The following is a 23,955-nucleotide window of genomic DNA, read 5'->3' on the forward strand; positions in this document are numbered from 1 at the left end:
CAGCAAGCAAATAAGGACACAATAACCAGCTGATCATACTGTAGATGTACACTTACAAATATGTACTGTTTGCAACAATAAAATATTCTGAAATTCTCTAACTGAAATCATGACTCAGTAAGACTAATCTTTAATACTTTCTACTTTGCTACAAGTTGGTTTTTTACAAAGTCATTAGGTTTACTCCAGGGTATTACCATATCACATTACAGCAGCCCTGAGGACACGGCAGGACTGCTTATCTTGGCACTGAAGAAGCTAACGGGGTGTCCATTTTAGCTATGGGTGTGGCATAAACACCAAGGCAGAATTGTTGTTGTGGTCCCAGCAGATCTCTACATATAACAGCTGCTGATCGTTTCTTGCTAGAAACTGCTGCTGCTCTTAGTGCTCACAAATGTGTATATACCGCAAGATTTTATACAGTTGCTGATTTTACAGTATCTAAGGACAGGCCCATCAAAACCTGACATCTTTCCTTTAAGGAAAGGGAAAACTTGCACCATGATACGGTGTCAAAAAATCAGATATCCAAGGTCAACATGTATCTTATGATTTCTATCCTTTAAAATTTGCTAGTATAAAAACACTAAAAGAAACAGAACTAAAAGTTTTACATTTGTGTACATTTACATTGTGTTAAGCAGAAAACTCATTGGTGCACCTGTTGTTGTGTGATAGTTAGCCTTGCCTTTGAGCTGCATGCCAAAATTCCACACAGCCAAGACCACCCAGGTAGATACTTCATTTCTGGGGGGCCTGGGGAGGGGGGCTGGGCTCTGGGTATGGTTTATAGAGAAGAGATGACAACAATTTCCCAAGTGCCCTGTGCTCCATCAGCACAGGGCCAGGCAGAGGGGGGGGTCTGAATGTGGTCTGTGAGGCTGGTGCCCCCAATTACTGGTGCAACCACTGTGAGGTGGTGCCGTCTTGCTTCCTCCCACTGCTGTGGACTCAGCTTCCTCACTGATCACCCCCAGCACAAATCCATTGCTGAAAACATGCCGTGGCCCAGATGGGAGCTACATTCAACTGTTCACCAACTGCACATCTCAGAGGCCTCAAGCCACCCCCATTACATACAATCCTCCATTTGTTAGCCAGAATAACAGCAAAATGGGACACTCAGGACAGCAAAGAGCAGGGGGAAGGAAGCCTTGATAGCAGGGGAACTAAAGAAGGAGAAGGGGAACACGATGCACACGCACGCTCCTGCATGGAGTTAGCAATGAAGGTTTATTAGCTTCAGTTCAGTTTCAGCCCCACAATCTGTCTTCTCAGGGCACTCCCTCACACATGAGATTTGGGGAGTACTTATGCCTTGAAGAGTGCAGAGCTCACCATGGTTATTCAAGTTCGAAGGCTTCTATTCCCAATTCTTGCCCGGCTGGAGATGATTCACAGCAAAGGTAGCTCACATGACTCTTCCTATGGTCCAACTGAGTGGTAAAGTGAATAAACTACCAGTGGGTAATACAATTTTGCCAGTGCTGGTGGGGAGCACCCCCTGTGAACGCAGCAGATATCTAATGGAGACCAGGCCTATGCCTGTATCATGCAGGCAGGCATACCCTTCGCCAAAAAACGGTGCATGTCTTCCACCAACATCCAGAGAAGGCAGCCAGCCACGCAGCGTAGCATCCTGCGCAGCGGAACGAGTGAACCCTGCTCCCTCATCCCACACAGCACCCTGAGCTTGGGCACAGCACGTGGTGCCAGGGTTTGCAGGGAAGCCACAGCCTCCTCCGGCACAACCAGGGCTGCAACCTAGCCCCGGCTCTCCCCCGCCAGGAGAAGGGCAGCATCCAGACCAGACACGAGCTTTTTCAGGCTGGGACAATCTCTGTCCTGTCCCTTCCTCCTACAACAGGAAGGGCCCTTAACCTTGGTGCTTTTGAGGCAGCCCGGGGCCGGGGCCGGGCACAGGGACCGGGGACCGACCCTCCCCCGCACCCCGAGGCGGGCCCAGGCAGGCCGCCGCGGCCGGGCCCGCTCTCGCTCCCGCCCCCAGGGCAGGGCTCGGCCTGGCCGGCCGCCCGCTCCTCTGCAGGGTCCCCGGAGATCACAGCTTGCCCGCGCCCGCCAAAAATGAGTCCCTCAGGCGGCCCCTGCCCAGCCCCCAAAACGCCGACATTCCCCCCTCCCGTTACCGCCACGCCTTCGCGGGGAGAAGCGGGGCCGGGGCCGCTGCCCGCCCCGGAGCCCGTCCCCCCCCGGGCCGGGAGCGCACCTGTAGTTGTAGCTACCGAAGCGCTGGCTCTCCCGCAGCAGGGCCCGGTACAACCGCAGCACCTGGGCCCGGCTGGACGCTGCCATGTTGCAAATACCAGGCGGATCCTCCCGCGGCGAGGCCCCTTTCCCCGCCCGCAGCGCCCGGGGCCGTGCCGGCCCCCGGAGCCGCCTCCCGCCACCCGCGCCGGCCTCTCTGTGCGCCTCCGCGCTGGGCAGGCAGGGGCGGGGGCAGCCGCGCCGGCGGCAGGAGCGGGAGCGCACGGCCTGGCGGTGAGTGGCGGCGCGGCCCGCGGAGCGTTGGGGCAGAGGCCGCGGCTCGGCCTGGGCCCAGCGCAAGGCCCGGGGCGGGGGCGAGGCCGCGGCCTGAGCGCTGCGGGGGGAAAGGCTCTTCCCCGGCTGCGGCAGCCCCGAAGGGCGGCGGGCAGCGTTTCCGCACGGAGAACTCGGGGCCGGTCCCAGGCCCGCACGGTCCCGCCGGGTCGGCCCTGCCTGGCGCCGCAGGTGTGGTAGCCCCGCCGGGCCTCCCTCTCTTCGGTTCTGCTGCGAGGTTACTGCTCGACCCTCGGCCTGCCCTGAGGCGCCGCCGCCGCTTCCCTGCGGGGGCTCCTGTCGTGCGGCTGTGAACGGCCCGAGCGCTGGCGGAGGGAGGGGGAGGGCCCAAGCGATGGGGAAAGGAAAACCAGCGTTCAGATAAACTGGTCGGTGATAGTAGCGCGGCTGCATGCACCCATACTTGTTTTGTTGATGTGTTCCTGAGGAGGTAGCCGCTGACAAGGTGGGATTGGTATAGGGCCTGGAAACGAGCAACAGGTGATGTATGTGTGGTGATTGCATCGTAATCCCTATATAAGTTTGCAGTGAATGTTCACCTGTGCTAGTGTACCAGGGTCTGATGTGCTACAGTCACGTGTGAGTTGTTCTTCTCTCAGTATCCTGTTTTAAGTTGAATTTTGTTATTTAAACTAACTTGACCTGTGTAGTTATTGTTTAGGTACTGCTTAAGTAGTGAGAGTCTCTGAAGGAGGTTAGCAAGGATTTCCTGCCTTTGTGCTTCTGTTTTCACTGGGAAATCTCCATTTTACTTACTATTTTTCTTACTTTTTTCCACAGCCCTGAGAAATGACCACATGGGTTTTATCAGTGCCTTCCTCTAAGGTTCCCCATTTGTGTGGGTTTTCAGAAAGCAAATAGCTGTGTTGGCCTTTGGGTGAATTTGACACATAGGCCCATGCGTGTTGAAAGTGGCCTTGAAGAGGGCCACTTCCCAGGCAGGAATCAGTGTACACAGTGCCTACGTATTTTACAGTTCACAGAACAACAGGTTACCTGAACCATTTGAAAAAGTAGGTTCTGCCTGTTTATTAGCTAAATCTTGGTCTTTATTCTTCTCTGCTGTGAGGCTGTGGCTCTCTTTCTACTTAAGCACTTCTTTTATTGTTTATACTAGAGGCATCCTGATGTGTTTGTTGCTGGAAACAGCATGTACCTAGTGTCCTCTTCTGCTGAAAGTTTTGCCAGTGCAGAATAAACTTGACTTTGTAACTTACATTATTATCAATAATATGATTTATTTATAATTATTACAGGGTTCCTACTTTCTCTATCCAGAACTAGAAATGTTAGAGGAAATGTTGCATTTTTGTAGAAAAATGTAAGCAACTGAGACACTGTGATAAGCATCATGCTTTTGAGGCCTTCCCTTGTAAGTTACAAAACAATGTGTTTTGGGCTAGCTTTTGGCATTCAGGAAACCCAAACAGAAAAATGTAAAGCAAGCTTGGTCTTTAGTTGCCTGTGGGACCAAATTCTCCTTGTAGCCCAAGCCATATTGTTGACAAAGATTGCTGTGCCAGAAGTGGAGTCCGTCCGAGGTGTTGGTGCTCCCCTATCTTTGCAGCTGTTGGTGGCTGGAGTGCTTAATACGTGTTAAAGCAGAACTCCTGCTTCGTGTCTGGCCTCTTCAGGGATCTGCTTGGTAGAGTGCCATGGGACAAAGCCCTGGGGGGAAGAGGGGCCCAAGAAAGCTGGGTAATGTTCAGGGATCACCTCCTTCAAGCTCAGGAGCGATGCATCCCAACAAAGAGGAAGTCAGGCAAAAATGCCAGGAGGCCTGCATGGATGAACAAGGAGCTCCTGGACAAACTCAAACACAAAAGGAAAGCCTACAGAGGGTGGAAGCAAGGACAGGCAGCCTGGGAGGAATACAGATAAATTGCCCAAGCAGGCAGGGATCAGGTTAGGAAAGCTAAAGCTCTGATAGAATTGAATCTGGCCAGGGACATCAAGGGCAACAAGAAAAGATTCTATAGGTATGTCGGGGATAAAAGGAAGACAAGGGAAAATGTAGGCCCTCTCCAGAATGAAATGGGAGACCTGGTTACCCGGGACATGGAGAAGGCGGAGGTACTCAGTGACTGTTTTGCCTCGGTCTTCACTGGCAAGTGCTTGAGCCTCACCGCCCAAGCCGCAGAAGGCAAAGGCGGGGACTGGGAGAATGAAGAGCCGCCCACTGTGGGAGAAGATCAGGTTCGAGACCATCTAAGGCACCTGAAAGTGCACAAGTCCATGGGACCCAATGAGATCCGTCTGTGGGTCCTGAAGGAACTGGCGGATGAAGTGGCTAAGCCATTATCCGTCATGTTTGAGAAGTCGCGGCAGTTCGGTGAAGTTCCCACTGACTGGAAAAGGGGAAACATAACCCCCATTTTTCGAAAGGGAAAAAAGGAAGACCCGGGGAACTACAGGCCAGTCAGTCTCACCTCTGTGCCTGGGAAGATCATGGAACAGATCCCCCGGGAAGCTATGCTAAGGCACATGGAGGACAGGGAGGTGATTCGAGACAACCAGCATGGCTTCACCGAGGGCAAGTGCTGCCTGACCAACCTAGTGGCCTTCTATGATGGAGTGACTACATCAGTGGACATGGGAAGGGCTACAGATGTCATCTATCTGGCCCTCTGTAAGGCCTTTGACATGGTCCCCCACAACATCCTTCTCTCTAAACTGGAGAGGTATGGATTTGATGGGTGGACTGTCCGGTGGGTGAGGAATTGGTTAGGTGGTCGCATCCAGAGGGTAGTGGTCAACAGCTCAATGGCCAGATGGAGATTGGTGATGAGTGGCATCCCGCAGGGGTCCGTATTGGGACCGGTACTGTTTAATATCTTCATCAATGACATAGACAGTGGGACCGAGTGCACCTTCAGCAAGTTTGCAGAGGACACCAAGCTGAGTGGTGCAGTTGACACGCCAGAGGGACGGGATGCCATCCAGAGGGACCTGGACAAGCTTGAGAAGTGGGCCCGTGTGAACCTCATGAGGTTTAACAAGGCCAAGTGCAAGGTCCTGCACCTGGGTTGGGGCAACCCCTGGTATCAATACAGGCTGGGGGATGAAGGGATTGAGAGCAGCCCTGCCGAGAAGGACTTGGGGGTACTGGTGGATGAAAAGCTGGACATGAGCCGGCAATGGGCGCTCGCAGCGCAGAAGGCCAATCGTATCCTGGGCTGCATCCAAAGAAGCGTGGCCAGCAGGTCGAGGGAGGTGATTCTGCCCCTCTACTCTGCTCTGGTGAGACCCCACCGGGAGTACTGCGTCCAGCTCTGGAGCCCTCAGCATAAGACAGACACGGACCTGTTGGAGCGGGTCCAGAGGAGGGCCACAAAAATGATCGGGGGATGGAACACCTCTCCTATGAAGACAGGCTGAGAGAGTTGGGGTTGTTCAGCCTAGAGAAGAGAAGGCTTTGGGGAGACCTTCTTGCAGCCTATCAGTACTTAAAGGGGGCTTATAAAAAAGATGGTGGCAAACTTTTTAGCAGGGCCTGTTGTGACAGGACAAGTGGGAATGTCTTTAAACTAGAGGGGGGTAGATTTAGACCAGATAGAAGGAAGAAATTTTTTACACTGAGGGTGGTGAAACACTGGAAGATGTTGCCCAGAGAGGTGGCGGATGCCCCATCCCTGGAAACATTCAAGGTCAGGTTGGACGGGGCTCTGAGCAACCTAATCTAGTTGAAGATGTCCCTGCCCACGGCAGGGGGGTTGGACTAGATGACCTTCAGAGGTCCCTTCCAACCCAAACTATTCTATGATTTACCATCTTCTGATAAAGCAGCAGTGGCCACCCTGCCCTTTGTTTTAATTGTGGGCTTCAGACAGCTTAAAAGATACAGGTCTGTCGTGTACAGAGCAAAACCTAGCTTTGGGAATTCAGCAAAGTTATGTGAAATCATTCTGTAGATGGGTGTGGCAGTTATTCCATCTAATTTTACAACAGCCCTCTCCATTACTGTGAGAAATAAAGCTTTGATGGTACAGTCTTCAGCTCTAAAAGATGAGAGAGTAATTGGGAAGAAAGCAAAACACATTAAGCAAATTTTGTTTACAAGAACACTATTGATTTAATATTTGCAAAGTAATTATAAATGATTTTGAAATAGCCTCAGGTACTAATCCTGTTCCTGAATCTCGCTGACAGTTTTTGTGACTTTTAAAAATTTTTTTAAATTTTTTTTTTAGATAACCATGTTTTTCTCTTAAAGAAGCATGGAAACCTCATATGTTTAGAATAAGCACGTGCAATGTATTATCAAATGCAAAGGAAAAAAGACTTTCCTCTTGTCCCCCTTTCCTGGTTTAACCTTTATTACACCCAAGGAGGGAAGAACAATTTTTTGCAGAAACTTGCAATCTTTGTGCAGTTGGATTGGCGCTGTGGACTGGAAAAATTAATTATTTTCTTACGTATTTTATTATTGCGTTTCCTTGGAAGCGATGGATTATGGTCTCAGAAGTCTTGTCATTCTGCAGTAAGTGGGCATTGCCTCTGCTGTGACTGGGGTACAGGTGTTTCTGCTAGCCTTCTGTGTACGTGCATCACTGCAAGCCTGCAGAGAATTTGAAGGACAGACACAGCCCAAATGACCACTGTTGTGTCCTGTGGCACTGGAGCCTGGATACGGGGAAGCAGTAATGATCACTTCATTAACTGCCTCCTCATTCCCTAGAGGGAATCCACACCTGAATTTAATCTAGACACCAAGCCAGGAGCAACCAAGACATGGGCAGATGGTTCGGTTTTTTTACCCCCAAAGTTCTCTGGTTTAAAACTCAGTGCTGTTTTATTGTTACATTTTATAGGGATGGGGCTAGAGATATGTTTTTCTTAATTGCAGTGATACATATAATCATTGTTGAAGGGGGTTGGTGGGTGTTCATTTGTACAGAAGTCTTTGCTTTTGGCATTTGGCCTGAGGAAGGAAGGTGGCCTGTGCCTTGCCCTTCTGCATCCCTTGGGATAAATAAGCACTTTGAGAGTGATATAATAGTATCAGTATCTGGAATAGTGACTAATATTTTAAATATGTAGCAGCTAAAAAAAAAAAAGGTAGGGAGAATTTGGATGAAATACCTGCAGAGACTGTGGACTGGTGTGAAAGGAAACAGCTGTTACATTCTCCGGTACATATTGGATGTTTTGTCGTACGTTGCTGAATTGTTCCTTGTGGTACACTATTTCAGCTTTATGACATGGCACTCAACACTTTAAGAGAGCATATGCTTTCCTGGTACACTGCTGTTTGTGTTCATTATTTTTCTTTGGGGGTCAGAATGATAATTGATTGTCGTGATATTATCCTCTCTCAATTACTGTTTTTTCAGTTTGTGAAAACGTGCTAACTTTTCCCTGCTGCTGTGGTGTGGTTTCTCTCTGTTCTTCCCTGCTCTTAGTTATTGATGGACAGTGTCGTGCACAGTGAGATCCTACCCAGTGTAGAGTAGGACCTTTAAAATAAGGACTATAAATCATGAGAATTCTGGGATTTCAGTCAGAAATGTAACATATTATAATTCAACCATTCCCTATAGTAAGATTTCCACAGTATCAAAAGGATGCCTTGAATAACTCTGCTTTTTTAAAAAATACATATTTATTTGGTTGCCCTATAGAAAAGAACATTTTTAATCAGGAGGAGAAACGTCCATGTTTCAAATTCAGCTATGCTCCTGAATTGTTTGTGCATTTTGGAAAACTCTACCTAAGAGTTCAGAGGGAAGAAAAAAAACAGGACAAAACTCTTCTCAGTTGCTTTTTGTGAGTTACCCCATCTCTTTCTGAACTGAGTTGCAGAATGTTGTGTATTCTTTAAAGTAAGATTGTAAGAATAGTAGTAATAGGGGGGGGGAAAAAAAACAAAACACAACCCAGGAGCGGGTTTTCTGTTGTAATACTTGGTTATGTAGGAGAATACCTGTTTTACCACTGCTCCTAAACCTTTGCTGGTTCATGATCTCTCATGCTGCAGGCATCAAACTGAAAGAAACACTGAATTTTGTTTTCCTTGTTGGCCTCAGTTTTAATCTTCTAATTTCCTGTGGCCATGTGCGACACCAGAGGATTTCATGGACATCATGTTGCCGGCTAATTATGTATCATGTTAAGCAGCTGGACAGTTCAGCAATTGTGGGCTAACATCTGGATCAATGACATGCAATTATATATATATAATATATATACACCATATTGATTTTGATAGATGTTGATAGTAGACATATGTTGGTAAAGTACTTTGAAATGCCTGAAATAAAAATGCTATAAAAGTCCAGAATTAAAAGGATAATTTTGTGTTACAGCAGTAGGCCAGAGAACAAGTAATAGGGGATTAAAATTATGAATATTGCTTAAATAGTTCAGTGTGTAATTGTTGCATCAAATGCGAATGACACTTCTAACCTTAATGCTGATGAAATCCAAGGTATTTTTCAAGACAAGAACCCAACAAGAAATGAACGTATTTTCGCTGTGTGGTTGTTTGTTATACTGAAATCTTACTGAGAAACCTAATCATGAGAAGCGAGAAGGACAGGATTTATTAAGTGTTCTCATCCATGACCTCATCAATTCAGAAATGCTTTCTTTGCTGTGCTTTCCAGTGTCTTATCTAATTTAGTCTTAAATAACTTCCCTTTCTGTGGGAAAAATATTCTACTTTATATTGTATCTTGCTGTTAAGAAATGTTTTCTGATGTATGTTTTCTGGTCTATGCCACCCTCTTCCCGAAGTTCATCCCACTCTTTCATTTATGCCCCTTAGAGTCATGCTGTGTAATTCCTCTCCCTCCTCTGTGATTTACACTATCATCATATTTCTCCATAGCTGTCGTCCGGCCAGGCTAACTTATTTAGGGTTTTGGTTTTTTTTTTTTTTCCCCTTCCTTTTTTTAGTGGATATTGAAATTTTTAGCTTAGGAAGCAAACTTTGCTGTAAAATAAGGACTGATATTTTTTTTAAGAGCAACTGAGGATCTCTTTGTAGCCACCCCTGTATCTTTTTTGCTGACTTGTGATTTCTAGTTTGCCAGGTTGGTATGGTACTGCCAACCTTTTTTGTTAAAGATCACGATTGTATCCAAGATGTCTTGCTAGAGCAAAGTTTGTTCTTCTCTTGAGTTTATTTTTGTCATATATGAGTGTGTATGTGAATCTGTATAAAAGCATGTGCAGAGTCATGTGGTGGTGGTAAAGGTGAAGGTCATGCTGTTCATCCCAGATTCTCCATGCTGTGGTGTTGGGGATTAGTGCACAGCTAACACAGAGCTGTGAGGGTTTTTCTGTTTGCCCAGTCCCATGTCCCAGGTATGGGAAATGAAAGGCAACCTGCTGCCTGGGTGCATCCTGGTCCTTCTGCTCCCTGCATTGCGGGCATGGGCCCTCTTGGAGGGGACTAGCTCCACTCAAGTCATGGGCTATTGCTTAAGTCCTTCCCTGAAAATCCACTTCACTAAGCATTTTCTTATAACTACTTCTTGTGCGATTGTTTCCTGGAAGCAATTCCTAGAGCAAAGTATCAGTGGGGGTAGAACTATCATGTTGCTGTAAGATAGAGTGGAGCTGACGTAAGAAAACATGTAAAATAAAAGTGGAAATGTCTTGTGTAATATGTTGAAAAGGTGTTATTGGGGAAAGGTGTGACCTCTGAGAATGGAATGTGTGGAAGACACTAATTTTTTTATTTTTTTTTTTTTTAGGGAAAGAAAGGTTAAGCAAAACTGTGGTTTACAATGGACGTGTAAAGCAGCAACGATTAAGTGGATTGTAAGTAGGCTATCTGTTTAGTTTTCTGACTATGTGATGAGGGGAGGGGGAATACGATTTTCCACTTCTAATGTGTTTTCATTTTATATGATGCTATGCATCCTTATGACTTTTCTGGTAGCTTGCACTTTTGGTCCAAAAAAAACCCTAACAGTTTAAATATGAAGCTGAAGCAAAGAAGTCTAAAGAGAATGTTTCTGAGGTGGAAAGGAAACTATGGAGCAATGTTTTAATTTAAATGAGGAAAACAATATACCCATATTAGCGAATTGTAGTAATGGTAGAGTTTAAGATAAATTAATTTTGCATGATCCTTGACATTTTTTTATCTTTCATCTTGTGTCACTATCAGTTTTATGTCCCCAGAGCTCTGGCCAGTATTCATGATAGTGCATTAGGGACATGTTTCTAAATATATCATGCTTCTGATGCGTTTGTAAGATAAGATGAATTGTCAGTACTTCCTTACATGCCTTCACACTTCTAGACAGAACTTTCTTTTTTATTTGTTTTGGTTTTTTTATATCTGGGGTGACTGTGCCAAAATTTGTCTTTCAGCCAGTCCCTGAGAAGAAGATACAAAGCACTGACTAAAGCTAATGGGCAAAGGAAGCAGAGCTGAGGAAAGATTATCTCTGTTTGCGGGTAAGTAATTACAAATAAATTTAGCTTTCTGAATCTGTCTTTGACACCAGCACTGCCAGCCTTTTTAGGTAGTTCTCCATTTTAATTAATAATAATAAAAAAATCTGTCTTCACTTTCACCAACTATTAAAGACAGGTATGCTAACTATCTAACTTTACTTTCCATATAGAATTCATACATTTCCTTACTCCTAATGCAAAGACAAAGAAAATAATGAGACTTGAGATATAAAGATAGGTAGATAATAACAGGTAGATAGGTAGAAAATGATAATCTTCTGAAGGACAAATTCTATCATCTTTATATTGGAGTGTGTCCATATCTTTGAATATAATTCCTCTGAAATCTGTCCAACTACATAAGCAATAAGTTGCTGTTCAGTGTGAGAACAGGTGGCAGAATTAGGTTCTCCTTACTTTACAAACTACTTAAATTGATGCAAGTTAGAATCCAGCATAGGGTGCTCTGGTGAATGGGGAGTGAGCTCAGTGAGATCTTGGGAGAGGTAATAGTTATGGCCCTACAAATCCCACTGTTAGCCTTCCAGTCTGTTATGTTCCTGTCCCCGTAGCAGAATAAGCTTAAGGCCATGTGTGCCCCTGTCTCTTCATAAAGCTTTGTGTCTTAGCTCAAACTGGGGATGAGGGTGGATTTAGGTGGGGATGCAGACCTATGAAATGGAGCTGCCAGCTTTCCTATAGGGATGGGTTTAACATTCTGCAGAAAGGCAGGAAAGAGGAATGGGGGAAGAAATAGTCTGAAGTACTGTTCTGGCAAGATTTGTGAGAGTTCATCTATCTGGAGTCCTCAATTAAGTATCTCCCTGTTCTAGAATTTCTGTGATTAGCTTTTTCAGGTATGCTTTGTAGCCTAGGATCAGTTTTGTCCAAGATCAGTTTTGTGGTTTGTTTTGTTTTGGTTTTTTTTCCTGGCACTATACATGCTTTGTTTCCTTTCATTTATTTTTTTATGCAGGTGATTTTCATAATTGTTTAACTTTTGCCTTTTTTGGAAATGATTCCTGGTAAAGTATGTATGCTGCATCTAAAATGGAGAAAAACAGATAAACAGAGCAAATTATCAGGGTCCTCACAAAGATTTAATGGTGCTGCTTTTAAAATTTTTGTTGTGTATGATTTCAAAGTTGGTTTGACTTTCAAGACAGTGTTCAAGACCTTCATTGAGTGTGTTCTTATTTTGGGAAGTATTAGCATAATCTCTTCATTGTTTTCTTATTTATTTTGGCTGTAAACATAGCTTTTTTTCAACTTTTTTTTAACTTTTATTTTATTATACTAATGACTTTCAGGGTGAAAAATTGCATAGTGCATTACACCAGCTCTTCCCTTGGGAAGATTATGTTCTAAAATGGACAGATATGGTGTTGCACATGTAAAATTATCAGATATTGAGCAGGTAATTAAATATCAGCTTTATATAGGTTTGTTGAATTCAAAAAAAGCTACTTGCTTTTTATATTGGCACACTAGCTTTGTCAAGTTTTATGGAAGAAAGTTGTTCTAAACAGATAGAAGGATGTTGCTTGATAAAGGTTAGCTTTCTGTCCCCCTCCCTCCCTGCACAGATTGTGTTTCTTATTCTCCCACCCTTCCACTGCCAATGTATCTTATTCTGATACTGCCATTTTTTTGCCATTTTCTTGTGGTAGGTTATATTCTTAATAAAATGTTCATTCTACAAACAGAAACTCTGCTGGATAGATGAAGACTTGAAGTATGTGGGAACACCGTGCTTATTCTAGTTTCTTTTATCAGATTCCCTGTGTTGTTTTTAAATGATTTTTTAAATAAACATCACTTAAAAGATATTGCAGGTTCTACCAAATCCTTTTTCCTCACCTGATATTAGGAGTTCATTTGACCCCAGTGTCCCCTGACTGCTCTCATTCCAGACCCTGAGTGACAGAGCCTGCTGGGCCTGTGTGGAACTTGGTCTTTGAGCATGTTGCAAATTGCAATTCTACAAATGGTTTTAAAGAAAGAAAATATGAACAATATTATGTTCTAATTTTGATTCTGTCAGTACGTGATGGATGTGGCATTAACTGAAGATTGTTTTGTCATATGCGACCTTAAGCTATGGTAACACCTTATTCGTCGTTAATAATAAAGATTTGATTCTTTCATGCTATTTTCTTTTTTTCCCTAACTTACATAGCTTCTTCCACCCAGTCAATGTGTATGTCTTGGCTCAAAGGCAACATCCCCTCATCTTGCATTTTGTTATCTAAAGACTGGATGGAGAAATATTTCTGTGTGCCATCGTTTGAGATGTGTATCCTGAGCTCTGTCTACATTTCCTTTCACTGAGGCTTGTTCTGGAGGAAAGTGTGACTTTCAAGTAACTGGTGCCACAGAAGGATTCTCTGACATAATTTAAATATATGGCTTTCTCAAGGCCTTTCAAAGAAAGGTTTTCTTTTGTTCTTTGTGCTGTGCTTTATCTGGAGTAAGTGTATCAACATTAGCAAGCCTTATAGAAGATGTTACCTGGTAACATTAAAGATAGTAAAGCACGAAGCTGCTGGGAGCCCATTATCCTAGGGTGCTGTGAGCCATGGACCCAAATGTATCCTGTTTTCTAGCATTAATGAGAGAGAAAGAAGTTGGTCACACTAGTCTTGTTCTTTCTACTGTAACACTCTCAAACTTTTTTTTATCCTGTGGTAGCAGGACTGGATGGAGACGCAATTTAAACGTCTTTTAAGTCATACTTCCCTTGCTTTGCTTGCTACAGAATATCTTGGAACTAATTTTTCTTTAACAAGTTATAAGAGGTGTCAACACTCCTTGAACACTGTAAAGGTAGTAGTGTTCAGACGTAATCAAATACAGTGTTACAAAGTGGGTGTGCCTGAATACATATGAAGTGTCGTTGACTAAATTAATCCTAAACCGTCAACTTTAACAGAACCAGGGCACAGTTGTATCAGGAAATTAGAACAGGATTAAGCAAATCCATTTTAAAATTTGACTGGTATTTATTTGAATAGGCAGAACTTTAAATTCAGGGATTTTATTATAAAATTTCTCGTGACTATTTCTCAGCAGCATTATCTATAATTCAGTATTACTTGTTGCAGTTAAAGTATTTTTAAGGAAAAAGACTACACTTTTTTTACCCTTAGGCTTTATACATAGTTAATGCATTTCTTTAGCTACAGTTACAGAAAATGTTTCATAATGTAAGTGGAATATTTGCAAATGGGTTTTCTGTCTTTTGATAACCCATATACATTCATAACTGTAGACTATACAAAGAAAAATTTTTAAGCTTGTTAATGGAGGATGGCTAGGCAGTTAATTCTTCTGAGTCTTCTTGAGTACACTTGTTCTTAAAAGAGCAAAGTAAGTCTTTCATCTTGCAGCCCAGCAATGTGTTGGAAGACTGATGAGGCAGTACAGAGGCTTGATAAAGTCATGTGGGATTTTGAAGAAATACATTATCCACCTGTGGTAAATTTTAGTGCTGGAATCAAAGGAATAGCACCAGAGTAGTTAAAAAATAAATATGTATATATAGTAAATAAGTTTGCTAAAAAGACCAGGGTAAAGGAAACCAGACTGAAAATGTTTAGCAGTGCAATCTGACTTCATTTTTGTTTTACCTTCTGAAATTTGTATTGCTGTGAGACCAACTCTATTGAGACAGATACTGTGTGATTTCCTGAGACTTGCTGGCAGAGCTGTCCGTATTGTTTGCAAATCCTGCTGTTCATGTGTATCTGGCATTTTGTGTAGGTTAAATGGGTTGGAACAAACTGTGTCATTTAGAAACTTATGTGGTGGGTTGTTGGTTTTTTTTTCTTTTTACAACATGCCAGTCAATACCGCACTCTGTGTAGGCTAGCTGCTTTTTCCTCTACTTTTGTTTTATTTTTTTTCCTGCTTTATTAGTATTTGCAACCCCTGTGATTTGGGATCGGATGTAAATGATGATACGGAATTTCTAAACAGATTTTGTTTGCTGTAACATAGTATATATTTGCAATTCTAGGCTAAGACTTTGGGTTAACAGTTCTTGGGAGATGAAGGGGTCTTCTGCTTCTAAACCCCTTTAACAGTAAAGGAACACAACAGCCTAAATCACTAGCACATAAATGGAAGAATAAAAAAATCTGGTCATTGATTTCTAATTCACTCAGTCAACAGAAAAGAGCTCCAGCGATAGGGAATCATACCAAAGCAATAAAGGCTTTTGCATTATATAAAGAAAAAGTGTCGGAGTAAATAGAATTTATTTCTTAATACAACTTGTAGGTCCCATTTACATATTTCAGAGATAATGGCCCTTATTAAGGAGAGTGAGCCGACAGCAGTGTTTTAAAGTAGAAGAAAGCCTCTCAAGTGTTTTTCAAGAGCGATATTAGCGCCTGGGTAAGTTTATAGGAATAGGTTTTTACTCGTCGTACCTTAAACTATAATAGTTTATGTTATTCTGCAGCTATGTCTGTACTCGGTCAAGAGCTGAGTTCAGAACCACTTCTTACACATCTGGACCCAGTCAGAAAAACCTGCTAGCATCGTTTTTAATTGCATGCCTAAAAGTGGCTCTGCAGAAATCTGTGGCAAAGCAAAGCAGAAGAAAGATGGTAGGAATTTCAGTCATCATTTTCTGACACCTCTTTCTTTAGTCTCAGACAGGGGCTGAGTGAGAAGGGGCAAGCAGACTGGGAGATCACATCACATCACATTCCAATTCTGGATTTCAGGGCTCCATGAGGGATGTTTTTGCACTGCATGGGAATAAAATGCTGCTGCTCTGACTCCCTGGTCACAAGGTTCCCAGTGGTACGGCATAGCTGTCCGGGGCTTCTGAGTAGCTACAGCAAAGGAGATCTGAGGTGTGGTAATAAAGGCTGTAGTAACACCTATCCCTTTCCATTGTTTTTAAGGTGGTTCTCTAACATGAAATAGAAGGAGGTGCTAAGAGTAGGCCTCTTTGGTTGTACCTACAAAACTTTTTGAACCTGGATGCGATGGATTTGACGGTTGGACTCGATCTTAGAGGTCTTTTCCAACCTTAATGATTCTATGATTTGATCAAAGAAAATGCCTTTTCCAACAAGAAATGCTTGAAATCTGTCTTAGAGTAGGAAGGATGTAACGTGGCCAACTAGGCAGCATTGCATACACAAGTTTTATTGAAACTATGTCTAAACAACATTTTTTATTTAAGCTTGTGTCCCTTTATAGATGGAATGTGAAGTTTTAGGCATAGACACCATTTCCCCTGTCAAAAGCTGACAACTCAAGTTTTCATTTAACTGACTGTTGATTCTTGAACAAGAAAGATTATTTTTTTATTATTTAATTTCCTATGCAATGCTCATTAGATTTAAGACATTGTTTATGTGATGGCTAATAGCAGTAATGCATATATTGGATTCCCAAATAAAGATTTTACAGTGTTCCTGTTGTCTAGCTCTGCTTTAAATGAATGAGAGCCTTTAGGCTGATCTGAACGGACATCTGCTGAAACTCTGACTATGAAGAGGCGGAACTAAGCACCTGTGCAGCACTGGGAGCTGAGTTTTGAGGTGCTGAAATTAAATTCTCATTTTAAATACAAACATTTAGTGAAAAATAGAATGTGAAAAAGCATTGTTAACAAGAATTGAATCAAAGGCTATTCAGGTAGGTTTCATAAATGTAATGTCCAGTTTACTGAAGTTGTCTGACAATTGTGACATTGCATTTCAAATGTAATTAAAAATAGATAGTTATTTGATCTGAACATTCATTTTCTATTTCTTTGACTTTAGATGACTTCAGATTATCTTTCTGTTAATCTTAGGAAGCCTTTTAAATTTAGTGTTCTATTTCCAGTACATTGGACTGACATTTTCCATGCTCAGATATGGCAATATATTGCTGTAGTGGTTAACAATGTGGCACACAAATTTCATCATGAGGGTAAATCTGTATGTGAAAGAAATAGTTGAAATCTTTTAAAGCTATTGATGTAACAATAATAGTAGTAGTCTGTTTTCCTTCAAAACTTGGAGTAGCCTCTAATACAGCTTTATGGAAAAGATTACTTAATTGTATGTAATGTAGTCAACTGTCAAATAATTAATTTAAAATTCAGATCTGAGGGGAGATACGAAATCTGTAGACTCATATGGAGTCCTTTTCACTTTCACACTGTTGGAGTGCTTTTGATAAAGAAGAAAGAGGATGGAGTAGCAGCTAGCTGTCTGGAACTGATCCACAGCTCATTGAATTAAATGGGAATTTTTTTCATTGACTTTGATCATCCTTGGATTGAACCTGTATGCCTATGATTTAATTAGTAGCAAGCTTGGGAAATGCTGGTATGTTGGCTTTTCTAGTGTCTTACCTACCGAGATGGTAATTACATAAACCAATATATTTGTATATCTATGATTTGGCAAGTGCAGAAGTACCCACAGTTGGCTTTACTAGTGCTGGACCTTCATTTAAAAGCTAGACATTTTACTGCTAAACCTCTTTTTCTTTCTTGCTAATTATAACATCATATCTGATCATCTCACACTACACATAAACCAGATCTATTTCTATGTCATTGAAAATATTTCTATGCTGAAAAAGGGAACAGATTGTAACTTTATTGTATGTCTACTTTTTAACCACATCCAAAAAACCCCTTAAGTTATATTTAACATTAATGGTTAAAAATGCAAACTTTTGATAGGCTGTCTTCGCCTGAGAGCAAAAAGGAGGTTCTAATGTCAAAAGTTTAGTTGTCCAATAAAGTATGTTTTCTTCATGGATCATGTGGAAGTTATCTCTAGTAATGCTGTCGTTTTGGTTTTGTTTTTAAAATGTGTAAAGTGGTGTAGCGTCATGTTGGGAGGTGCCTTTACATTTTACGTGAGTTTGAGGGGCAACCAGAGGAAACCTCTCTGCATAAAGGCAAGTTTGCAGCAGGTTTGTAGGCAAAGCCATTGCACAGTCATAGTTCAGAATGTCCAAATGTCTCATCTGAGCATTTGAAACATTTTAACCCTCAGCCAGACTTCTATCGCATTAATCCATGCTGCGTTGTACCTTGTTAGGTGAGCTGCCCCAACACCTTAGCTGTGGCAGTTCATTAAGTTAAGATATTGTTCAGGGTGAGCGAGGAAGGGTGGTGGTAGCTGGTTGTGGGTATTCACACTGAACGCAGAGATTCCAGGTAGATGTGTCCTGTGTTTGCTTTGCAAATATTGGCGGACCCTGTTGTGAGTCTGAATGATTTACAGTCTAAGAGTTTATGAAAGCTACCAGGCTTCTTATGGATTAGTAGCATAAATAGAAATAGTAGGTATAAATACCAGCTACTTGGGTGTTAGCTTAAAGCCTTTCTCAAATTGTGTAACTAGCCATAAATCTCTCAGTTGTGTAACTAGCCATAAATCTGTGGGTTTGCTTATACTTTTGATAGTTTGCACCCAATTTTTAGCACAATAAATAGGGATTTTCTAAGGTGTCAGTTGCGTACTTGTCAATGAAAACTAGCCTAAAAAAATTAGGTCTGTGTCAGTCCAAAACTATTAAAAGGAGCCTCAAATTTTTTTGCAGAGGCATTTAAGAGTTACTGAAGCAACATTAAATATTATACCAACAAGATGCTGAGGTTTTAGGTGGTATTTTCTCTGTTCCTTTACAAGAAAAAAGTTTCTGTAGCAACTGCAACATAGCACAGGACATATGCTGCTTTTGAGGCAGACATTACCTTCTTAAATAAACACGACATATGCTCAGGCTGTGCTGATGTGTGTGATTGTGCATCATCTACAGTGATGTTGGGGGATATGTCTTACAAGAATATCTCTGTATGCTTTAGGGAGTGATCCAAACCTTGGAAAAGGAGTGGAGTAGGTGATCTAAGTAGTTTTTTTTTTTTTTTTGTCTCTAGCTGCTGACTGATGAGCTTATATTGCTACTTCTGTGTTTGCATTTGAGAAGGGACCTAGGTAAGCAAATGACTTTTCTCACTTGCCTTTGTTTCTCAAAAAAATTAGTAACTTCTTTTAGAAGGACAACTATATTTTTAAGCTACAAATCTGAGAAACAGGAGAATGAAAATGTATGCATGGTCTACTTTTTTGGTGTCAAATGGGAATAAAAGCAGAAAAATATTATTTAATTAATGTATTGTGAAGCAAGATACCATATCTTTCTTGTTATATAGCTTGAAACAGCATAGGTAAATGATCAGGGTATTATTGTACAAGTTGGGAAAACTTCTCTTGCTCTGTCACAAACCTGCTGTTCGATGACTGCCACAAGATTTTCAAGGATATAATTAGAGAATAGTTATCTGACCTCTACTGATTAGGAATTGGGATTTGGTTTCTTGTGTTTGATTACGTCAGTTCATCAACTTCTCTTGCTCTGACGTAGCTTATTGTTTCTGTGTAGTCTACTGTTTCAAAAAATTATCATCATTGCTGTCATACCTCCCGACATCTTTGAAAAAGCAGACCTTTAAAAAGCAGTGACTCTCGTTCTTCTGCCCAGGATCACCCACAGGGAAACGTGCAGTTTGTGTTGCACAGCCCCTCTATGCACGTATGGTTTGACTCTACAAACTCTCTCTAGTAATCCCTGTCCATTTACAGTGAAATGCAATGGCAGCTTGTTTCAGATTTTTGGATGTTAATCAATCTGTTCACACTTAAATGTGTTGCAGCCCAGTGAAAGCAGTGAGTATCCCAGATGAATGATATGAAAGAAGTGAAGTGGATGTACGTAAGTGTAATCTTCCCCCAGAATGGCAGGGTGCCATTGTGTATTCTTTAGCAATGACCTTTATCAGTGAGAATAGACTAAAGTTGTATCATTTCTGAGAACCAGAGTGCTACTTTCACTTAAGCTGTTGCTGGGTGCTATGTTTTGCCATCACTTTTTGAAGATGCAGTTGGGTTGAGTTTAATGTTATTCTTAAAAATTCCAGTTTTTAAGCATACATTCGTAAGGAAATGATGGCTGTCAGGTGGTATTTGTACATCTGTTGTCAGCCCTTCTTTTTCCACTTACCTTCAGTCAGATTTCACAAAGGGTGTCCAGATCGCCAAAGACAGCAAGTTACAGGTGGTGTGTGAGAATAAAGGGCTTAATAAAGGAGACAGACTGTATTAATGCCTCAGCTAAAGCAGAGGTAGCAGGATGAATTTGTCCCTTACCGCTAAATATGTAAACAAGCTTTGCCTCCAGACATAGAGGAAATAAAGTTCTGCTGGTTCTGCTGCTTGCAAAAAAAGCTTACTCTAAACTGCTTTCCCTGAGGATGAATTATGTTCTATCGGCTGACACATCTTACAGAAGTGGAAAAGAGAATAGTGCTGTCTGAAATATTTTAAAAGAACTGAGAATGGATGGTTTATGAAAAAGTGCATGTGTTGTCTTTCAGACTATTTTAGAAGAATAGTGTGTCAACAGGAGGCTTGAGATAGAAGATGCTATTTTTCCCAGTCTGGGAGATCATTAGCAAATGTTGGAATTTCATAGAAACGATAATCAACTGTAAATGTAAGCTGTTAGATTGCTGCAGAGCAAGAAGGCTGCTTAGACAATAAACCTTAGAGTAACACATCTAGTTCTTTTAAAGCTGTCAGCGTGTTGCCATCATCTGGAAAAGTATGCAATAGCTTGTCATAAACGTATCAACTTTCCTCCTCAAATGAACATCTCAGTTGGTGATGTATAAGATCTTAAATGAATTATTTTTAAATGAAAGCTGTTCTCATTTTGTGGTTTTAACCCCCCTTGTCACAATTAAATTCTGAAGTAGAAATTTTCTAGATGTTTGGAATATAAATCCAAAACTAAGAAAAATCATTTTACAAACAGAAGTCCAATAAATCAATTAATCTGACTTTTTTTAAATTCTGGTTGTTTGCTTCACTATAGAAATCACAGTGTATTCTTCCAGAATATTTTGTTTTTTCTCAGTGCTGTGGATAAGCAGTTCTGCAGGAGAATTCTGTTGTCTTCACCTTACAGAGTTGCGAAGTCCATCAGTATATTGTGTTGGTAGCTAGATGCAGAAAGAAAAGAAGAGGTAAGGCATTTGTAGTACATCGTGTACTTCAGGTCAGGCATAGACAAGGTAGATAGTAAATGGGGTTTCTAAGACCTGAGAAGTGGATGTATAAATGTGAGATTTCTCTTCATGTGTCTTGTCAAGATACATGTGCACCTTTGAATCTTTCCCAAGTTTTGCATGTATAGTCTCTGCCCATTCTCCCTTTTTGAAAATACGAGTTAGCTCAAGTATAGGTTTGCTTTTGTGTGTTAACAAGCAAATGTATTTTGCGGGTCTCTGTATGAGGAACTCACGGGAGAGAGCATTAAATTCAAATTAGATATAATTAGGTTGTCCAGAGAGGTTGTGGAAACTCTGTCCCTGGAGACAGTCAAACCCAACTAGACAAGTCCCTGAGTGACCTGCTTTGAACAGGGTGTTGGACTAGACCACCTCCAATGGTCTCTTTGAACCTAAATTATTCTATTATTCTGTAATTCTATGAATTACAGAAGTAAAGTTTGTATTCATTTCTAAAGGAGGCTGGTCCTGGAGTTATTGTTACCTTTAGCAGGTGTTAAGTCCTGTCATCCCTAAGCCCAGCTCTGTGACTGTCCCTCTCTTGCTGTCATTAGGCTTTGCTTTCCTTGTGGGCAGTTCGGCTCCTCAGGAGATTGTAACTGTCAAGAGAAGCTAGAAAGTGGGAGATAGACCCTCATCATAACTGATGCATTAATTCTGTGGAGGACTGTATTGGGTTTGCATGGCAAGGTTTTGGTAGCGGGGGGACTACAGGGGTGGCTTCTGTGAGAAGCTGCTAGAAGCTTTCCCTGCGTCCAATAGAGCCAGTGCCAGCCAGCTCCAAGACGGACCCACTGCTGGCCAAGGCTGAGCCCATCAGGCTGGTAGCGCCTCTGTGATAACATTTAAGAAGGGGGGAGAAACCTGCACAGCAGCAGCCGGAAGAGAGGAGTGAGAATATGTGAGAGAAACAACTCTGCAGACACAGAGGTCAGTGAAGAAGGAGGGGGAGGAGGTGCTCCAGGTGCCGGAGCAGAGATTCCCCTGCAGCCTGTGGTGAAGACCGTGGTGAGGCAGGCTGTACCCCTGCAGCCCATGGAGGTTAACGGTGGAGCAGATATCCACCTGCAGTCCATGGAAGACCCCACGCCGGAGCAGGTGGATGTACCCGAAGGAGGCTGTGACCCCATGGGAAACCCACACTGGAGCAGGCTGTTGGCGGGACCTGTGGACCCATGGAGAGAAGCTCATGCTAGAGCAGGTTTGCTGGCAGGAGTTGTGACCCCATGGGGGACCCACGCTGGAGCAGTCTGTTCCTGAAGGACTGCACCCCATAGAAGGGACCCATGCTGGAGCAGTTTGAAGAGCTACAGCCCACGGGAAGGACTGACATTGGAAAAGTTCATGGAGGACTGTCTCCCATGGGTGGGACTCCATGCTGGAGCAGGGGAAGAGTGTGAGGAGTCCTCCCCCTGAGGAGGAAGGAGCAGCAGAGACAACGTGTGATGAACTGACTGCAACCCCCATTCCCCGTCCCCTTGCACCGTTCAGCAGGGAGGAGGTAGAGAAATTGGGAGTGAAGTTGAGCCCGGAAAGGAGGGAGGGGTGGGGGGAAGGTGTTTTTAAGATGTTTGGTTGGGTTTTTTTTCCCCCTCATTACCTTACTCTGATTTTTGATTGGTAATAAATTAAGCTAATTTCCCCAAGTCGAGTCTGTTTTGCCCGTGATGGTAATTGGTGAGTGATCTCTCCCTGTCCTTATCTCGACCCACGAGCCTTTCGTTATATTCTCTCTCCCCTGTCCAGTTGAGGAGGAGGAGGAGTGGTAGAGCGGCTTTGGTGGGCACCTGGCATCCAGCCAGGGTCAACCCACTGCAAGGACTTAATAACTGAGTTTTTAAACAAGAGTGTGCATGCTGTGAGCAACGGGGATGTGGAGGAGAATTCCAGATACACAGAGCCCAATGGTTTAGCATCTGGATCATGTTATCCTGGAGTTCAAACTTCTTTCTGGAGCGGACTAAGTTGGAATGATTGAACCCAAAGAGAGGGCTCATGTATCCTGAGAGCAAGGTTCAACAAAAACTCTTTTCTTTTGCTTAGCCCTGCAGTTTTGGAAGGGTGTTTAAAACTTTGTTTCTCTAATCTTCCATTTGTACTGAGAAAGCTGCTCCTTTATGGTACCCGCCACCAGTGAGAGGAAACTACTAGTAACAGCAGTAGTTAATTACCCATTTTGAGAATTGGAGGTATCCATTTTTCCCATACCAGGGGAAATTAATGCAATTCCAAAATGTGGTGGAGAAATGCAACTCTCGCTGTATTTTCTGTATCCCTTTCCCATTCCTTCTATTAAAGTTTTTTGGAGCAGTGGCAATATCCCAATGTATGCTTGAACAATTAGTATGGTGGGCCATCTGATGCCAATTTGATTGCTTGAGCTCCATAGTACATGGAAAAATCCTCTATGCAACCTGAAGTGGTTTGACAAAGGAGGATGTATTTTTCCAGTCCCTATTCCCCATGTGCATACAAGCAGAAACACACACGCACCCGTCATTGCAACCAAACAGCCTGCTTTTTGGAGATCATGCCTCAATTGTGCATGGTCAAGCCAGAATCTGGACCTAGGTGAACTTATTCTGTTACTGGAAATATTCAAAGTAATTAGATTTTAAAAAAGAATGCTAGTGATTTCAAATTGAATTGCTTTCCATTGCTTGAAATATGAGGTGCTGTATAAAAAAAGAAGACAACAAGCTAGTAGTATTTTTACAGGCTCTCCTTCAAGATGCTGGTCTGCCAAGCGTATATTAGGTAATATATTTACGTCATAAAATGGTGTCTTACTATACTTCACCCTTAAAATGTAATATCATTTCGTACCTAAGATTTGCAGCTGTCAAACTGTACCTGTTCAGAGCATCACTGATGATGTTTTA

General features: G+C 42.5%; 2 protein-coding genes across 11 annotated transcripts in view; one reads left to right on the plus strand and one right to left on the minus strand.

Annotated features, from left to right (window-relative positions):
- The window catches only part of LYRM4 (LYR motif containing 4), a 98,755-nt gene extending 96,378 nt beyond the window's left edge, over window positions 1–2,377 (minus strand). The window contains exon 1 of one of the 2 annotated variants that reach the window (XR_012994663.1): window positions 2,231–2,377. Coding sequence is in view for 1 of the 2 variants with exons in the window: in XM_076330490.1 (XP_076186605.1) it covers window positions 2,231–2,316 (86 nt within the window). In the remaining variant the exon portion in view is untranslated. The remainder of the gene's footprint in view (window positions 1–2,230) is intronic. The other variant, XM_076330490.1, reaches the window with a different exon arrangement.
- A 47-nt stretch (window positions 2,378–2,424) lies between these two features.
- FARS2 (phenylalanyl-tRNA synthetase 2, mitochondrial) overlaps window positions 2,425–23,955 on the plus strand; it is a 254,593-nt gene continuing 233,062 nt past the window's right edge. For 4 of the 9 annotated variants that reach the window (XM_076330480.1, XM_076330488.1, XM_076330487.1 and 1 more), the window contains exons 1-3: window positions 2,425–2,502; window positions 10,263–10,329; window positions 10,888–10,974. The gene's annotated coding sequence lies outside the window, so the exon portion shown is untranslated. Of the gene's footprint in view, window positions 2,503–2,590; window positions 2,734–10,262; window positions 10,330–10,887; window positions 10,975–18,880; window positions 18,939–19,657; window positions 19,713–23,955 lie in introns of those variants that run through there. The other 5 variants (XM_076330482.1, XM_076330484.1, XM_076330481.1 and 2 more) reach the window with 5 other exon arrangements.

The sequence above is a fragment of the Aptenodytes patagonicus genome, chromosome 2, assembly GCF_965638725.1.
Source record: "Aptenodytes patagonicus chromosome 2, bAptPat1.pri.cur, whole genome shotgun sequence".
Lineage (NCBI taxonomy): Eukaryota > Metazoa > Chordata > Aves > Sphenisciformes > Spheniscidae > Aptenodytes > Aptenodytes patagonicus.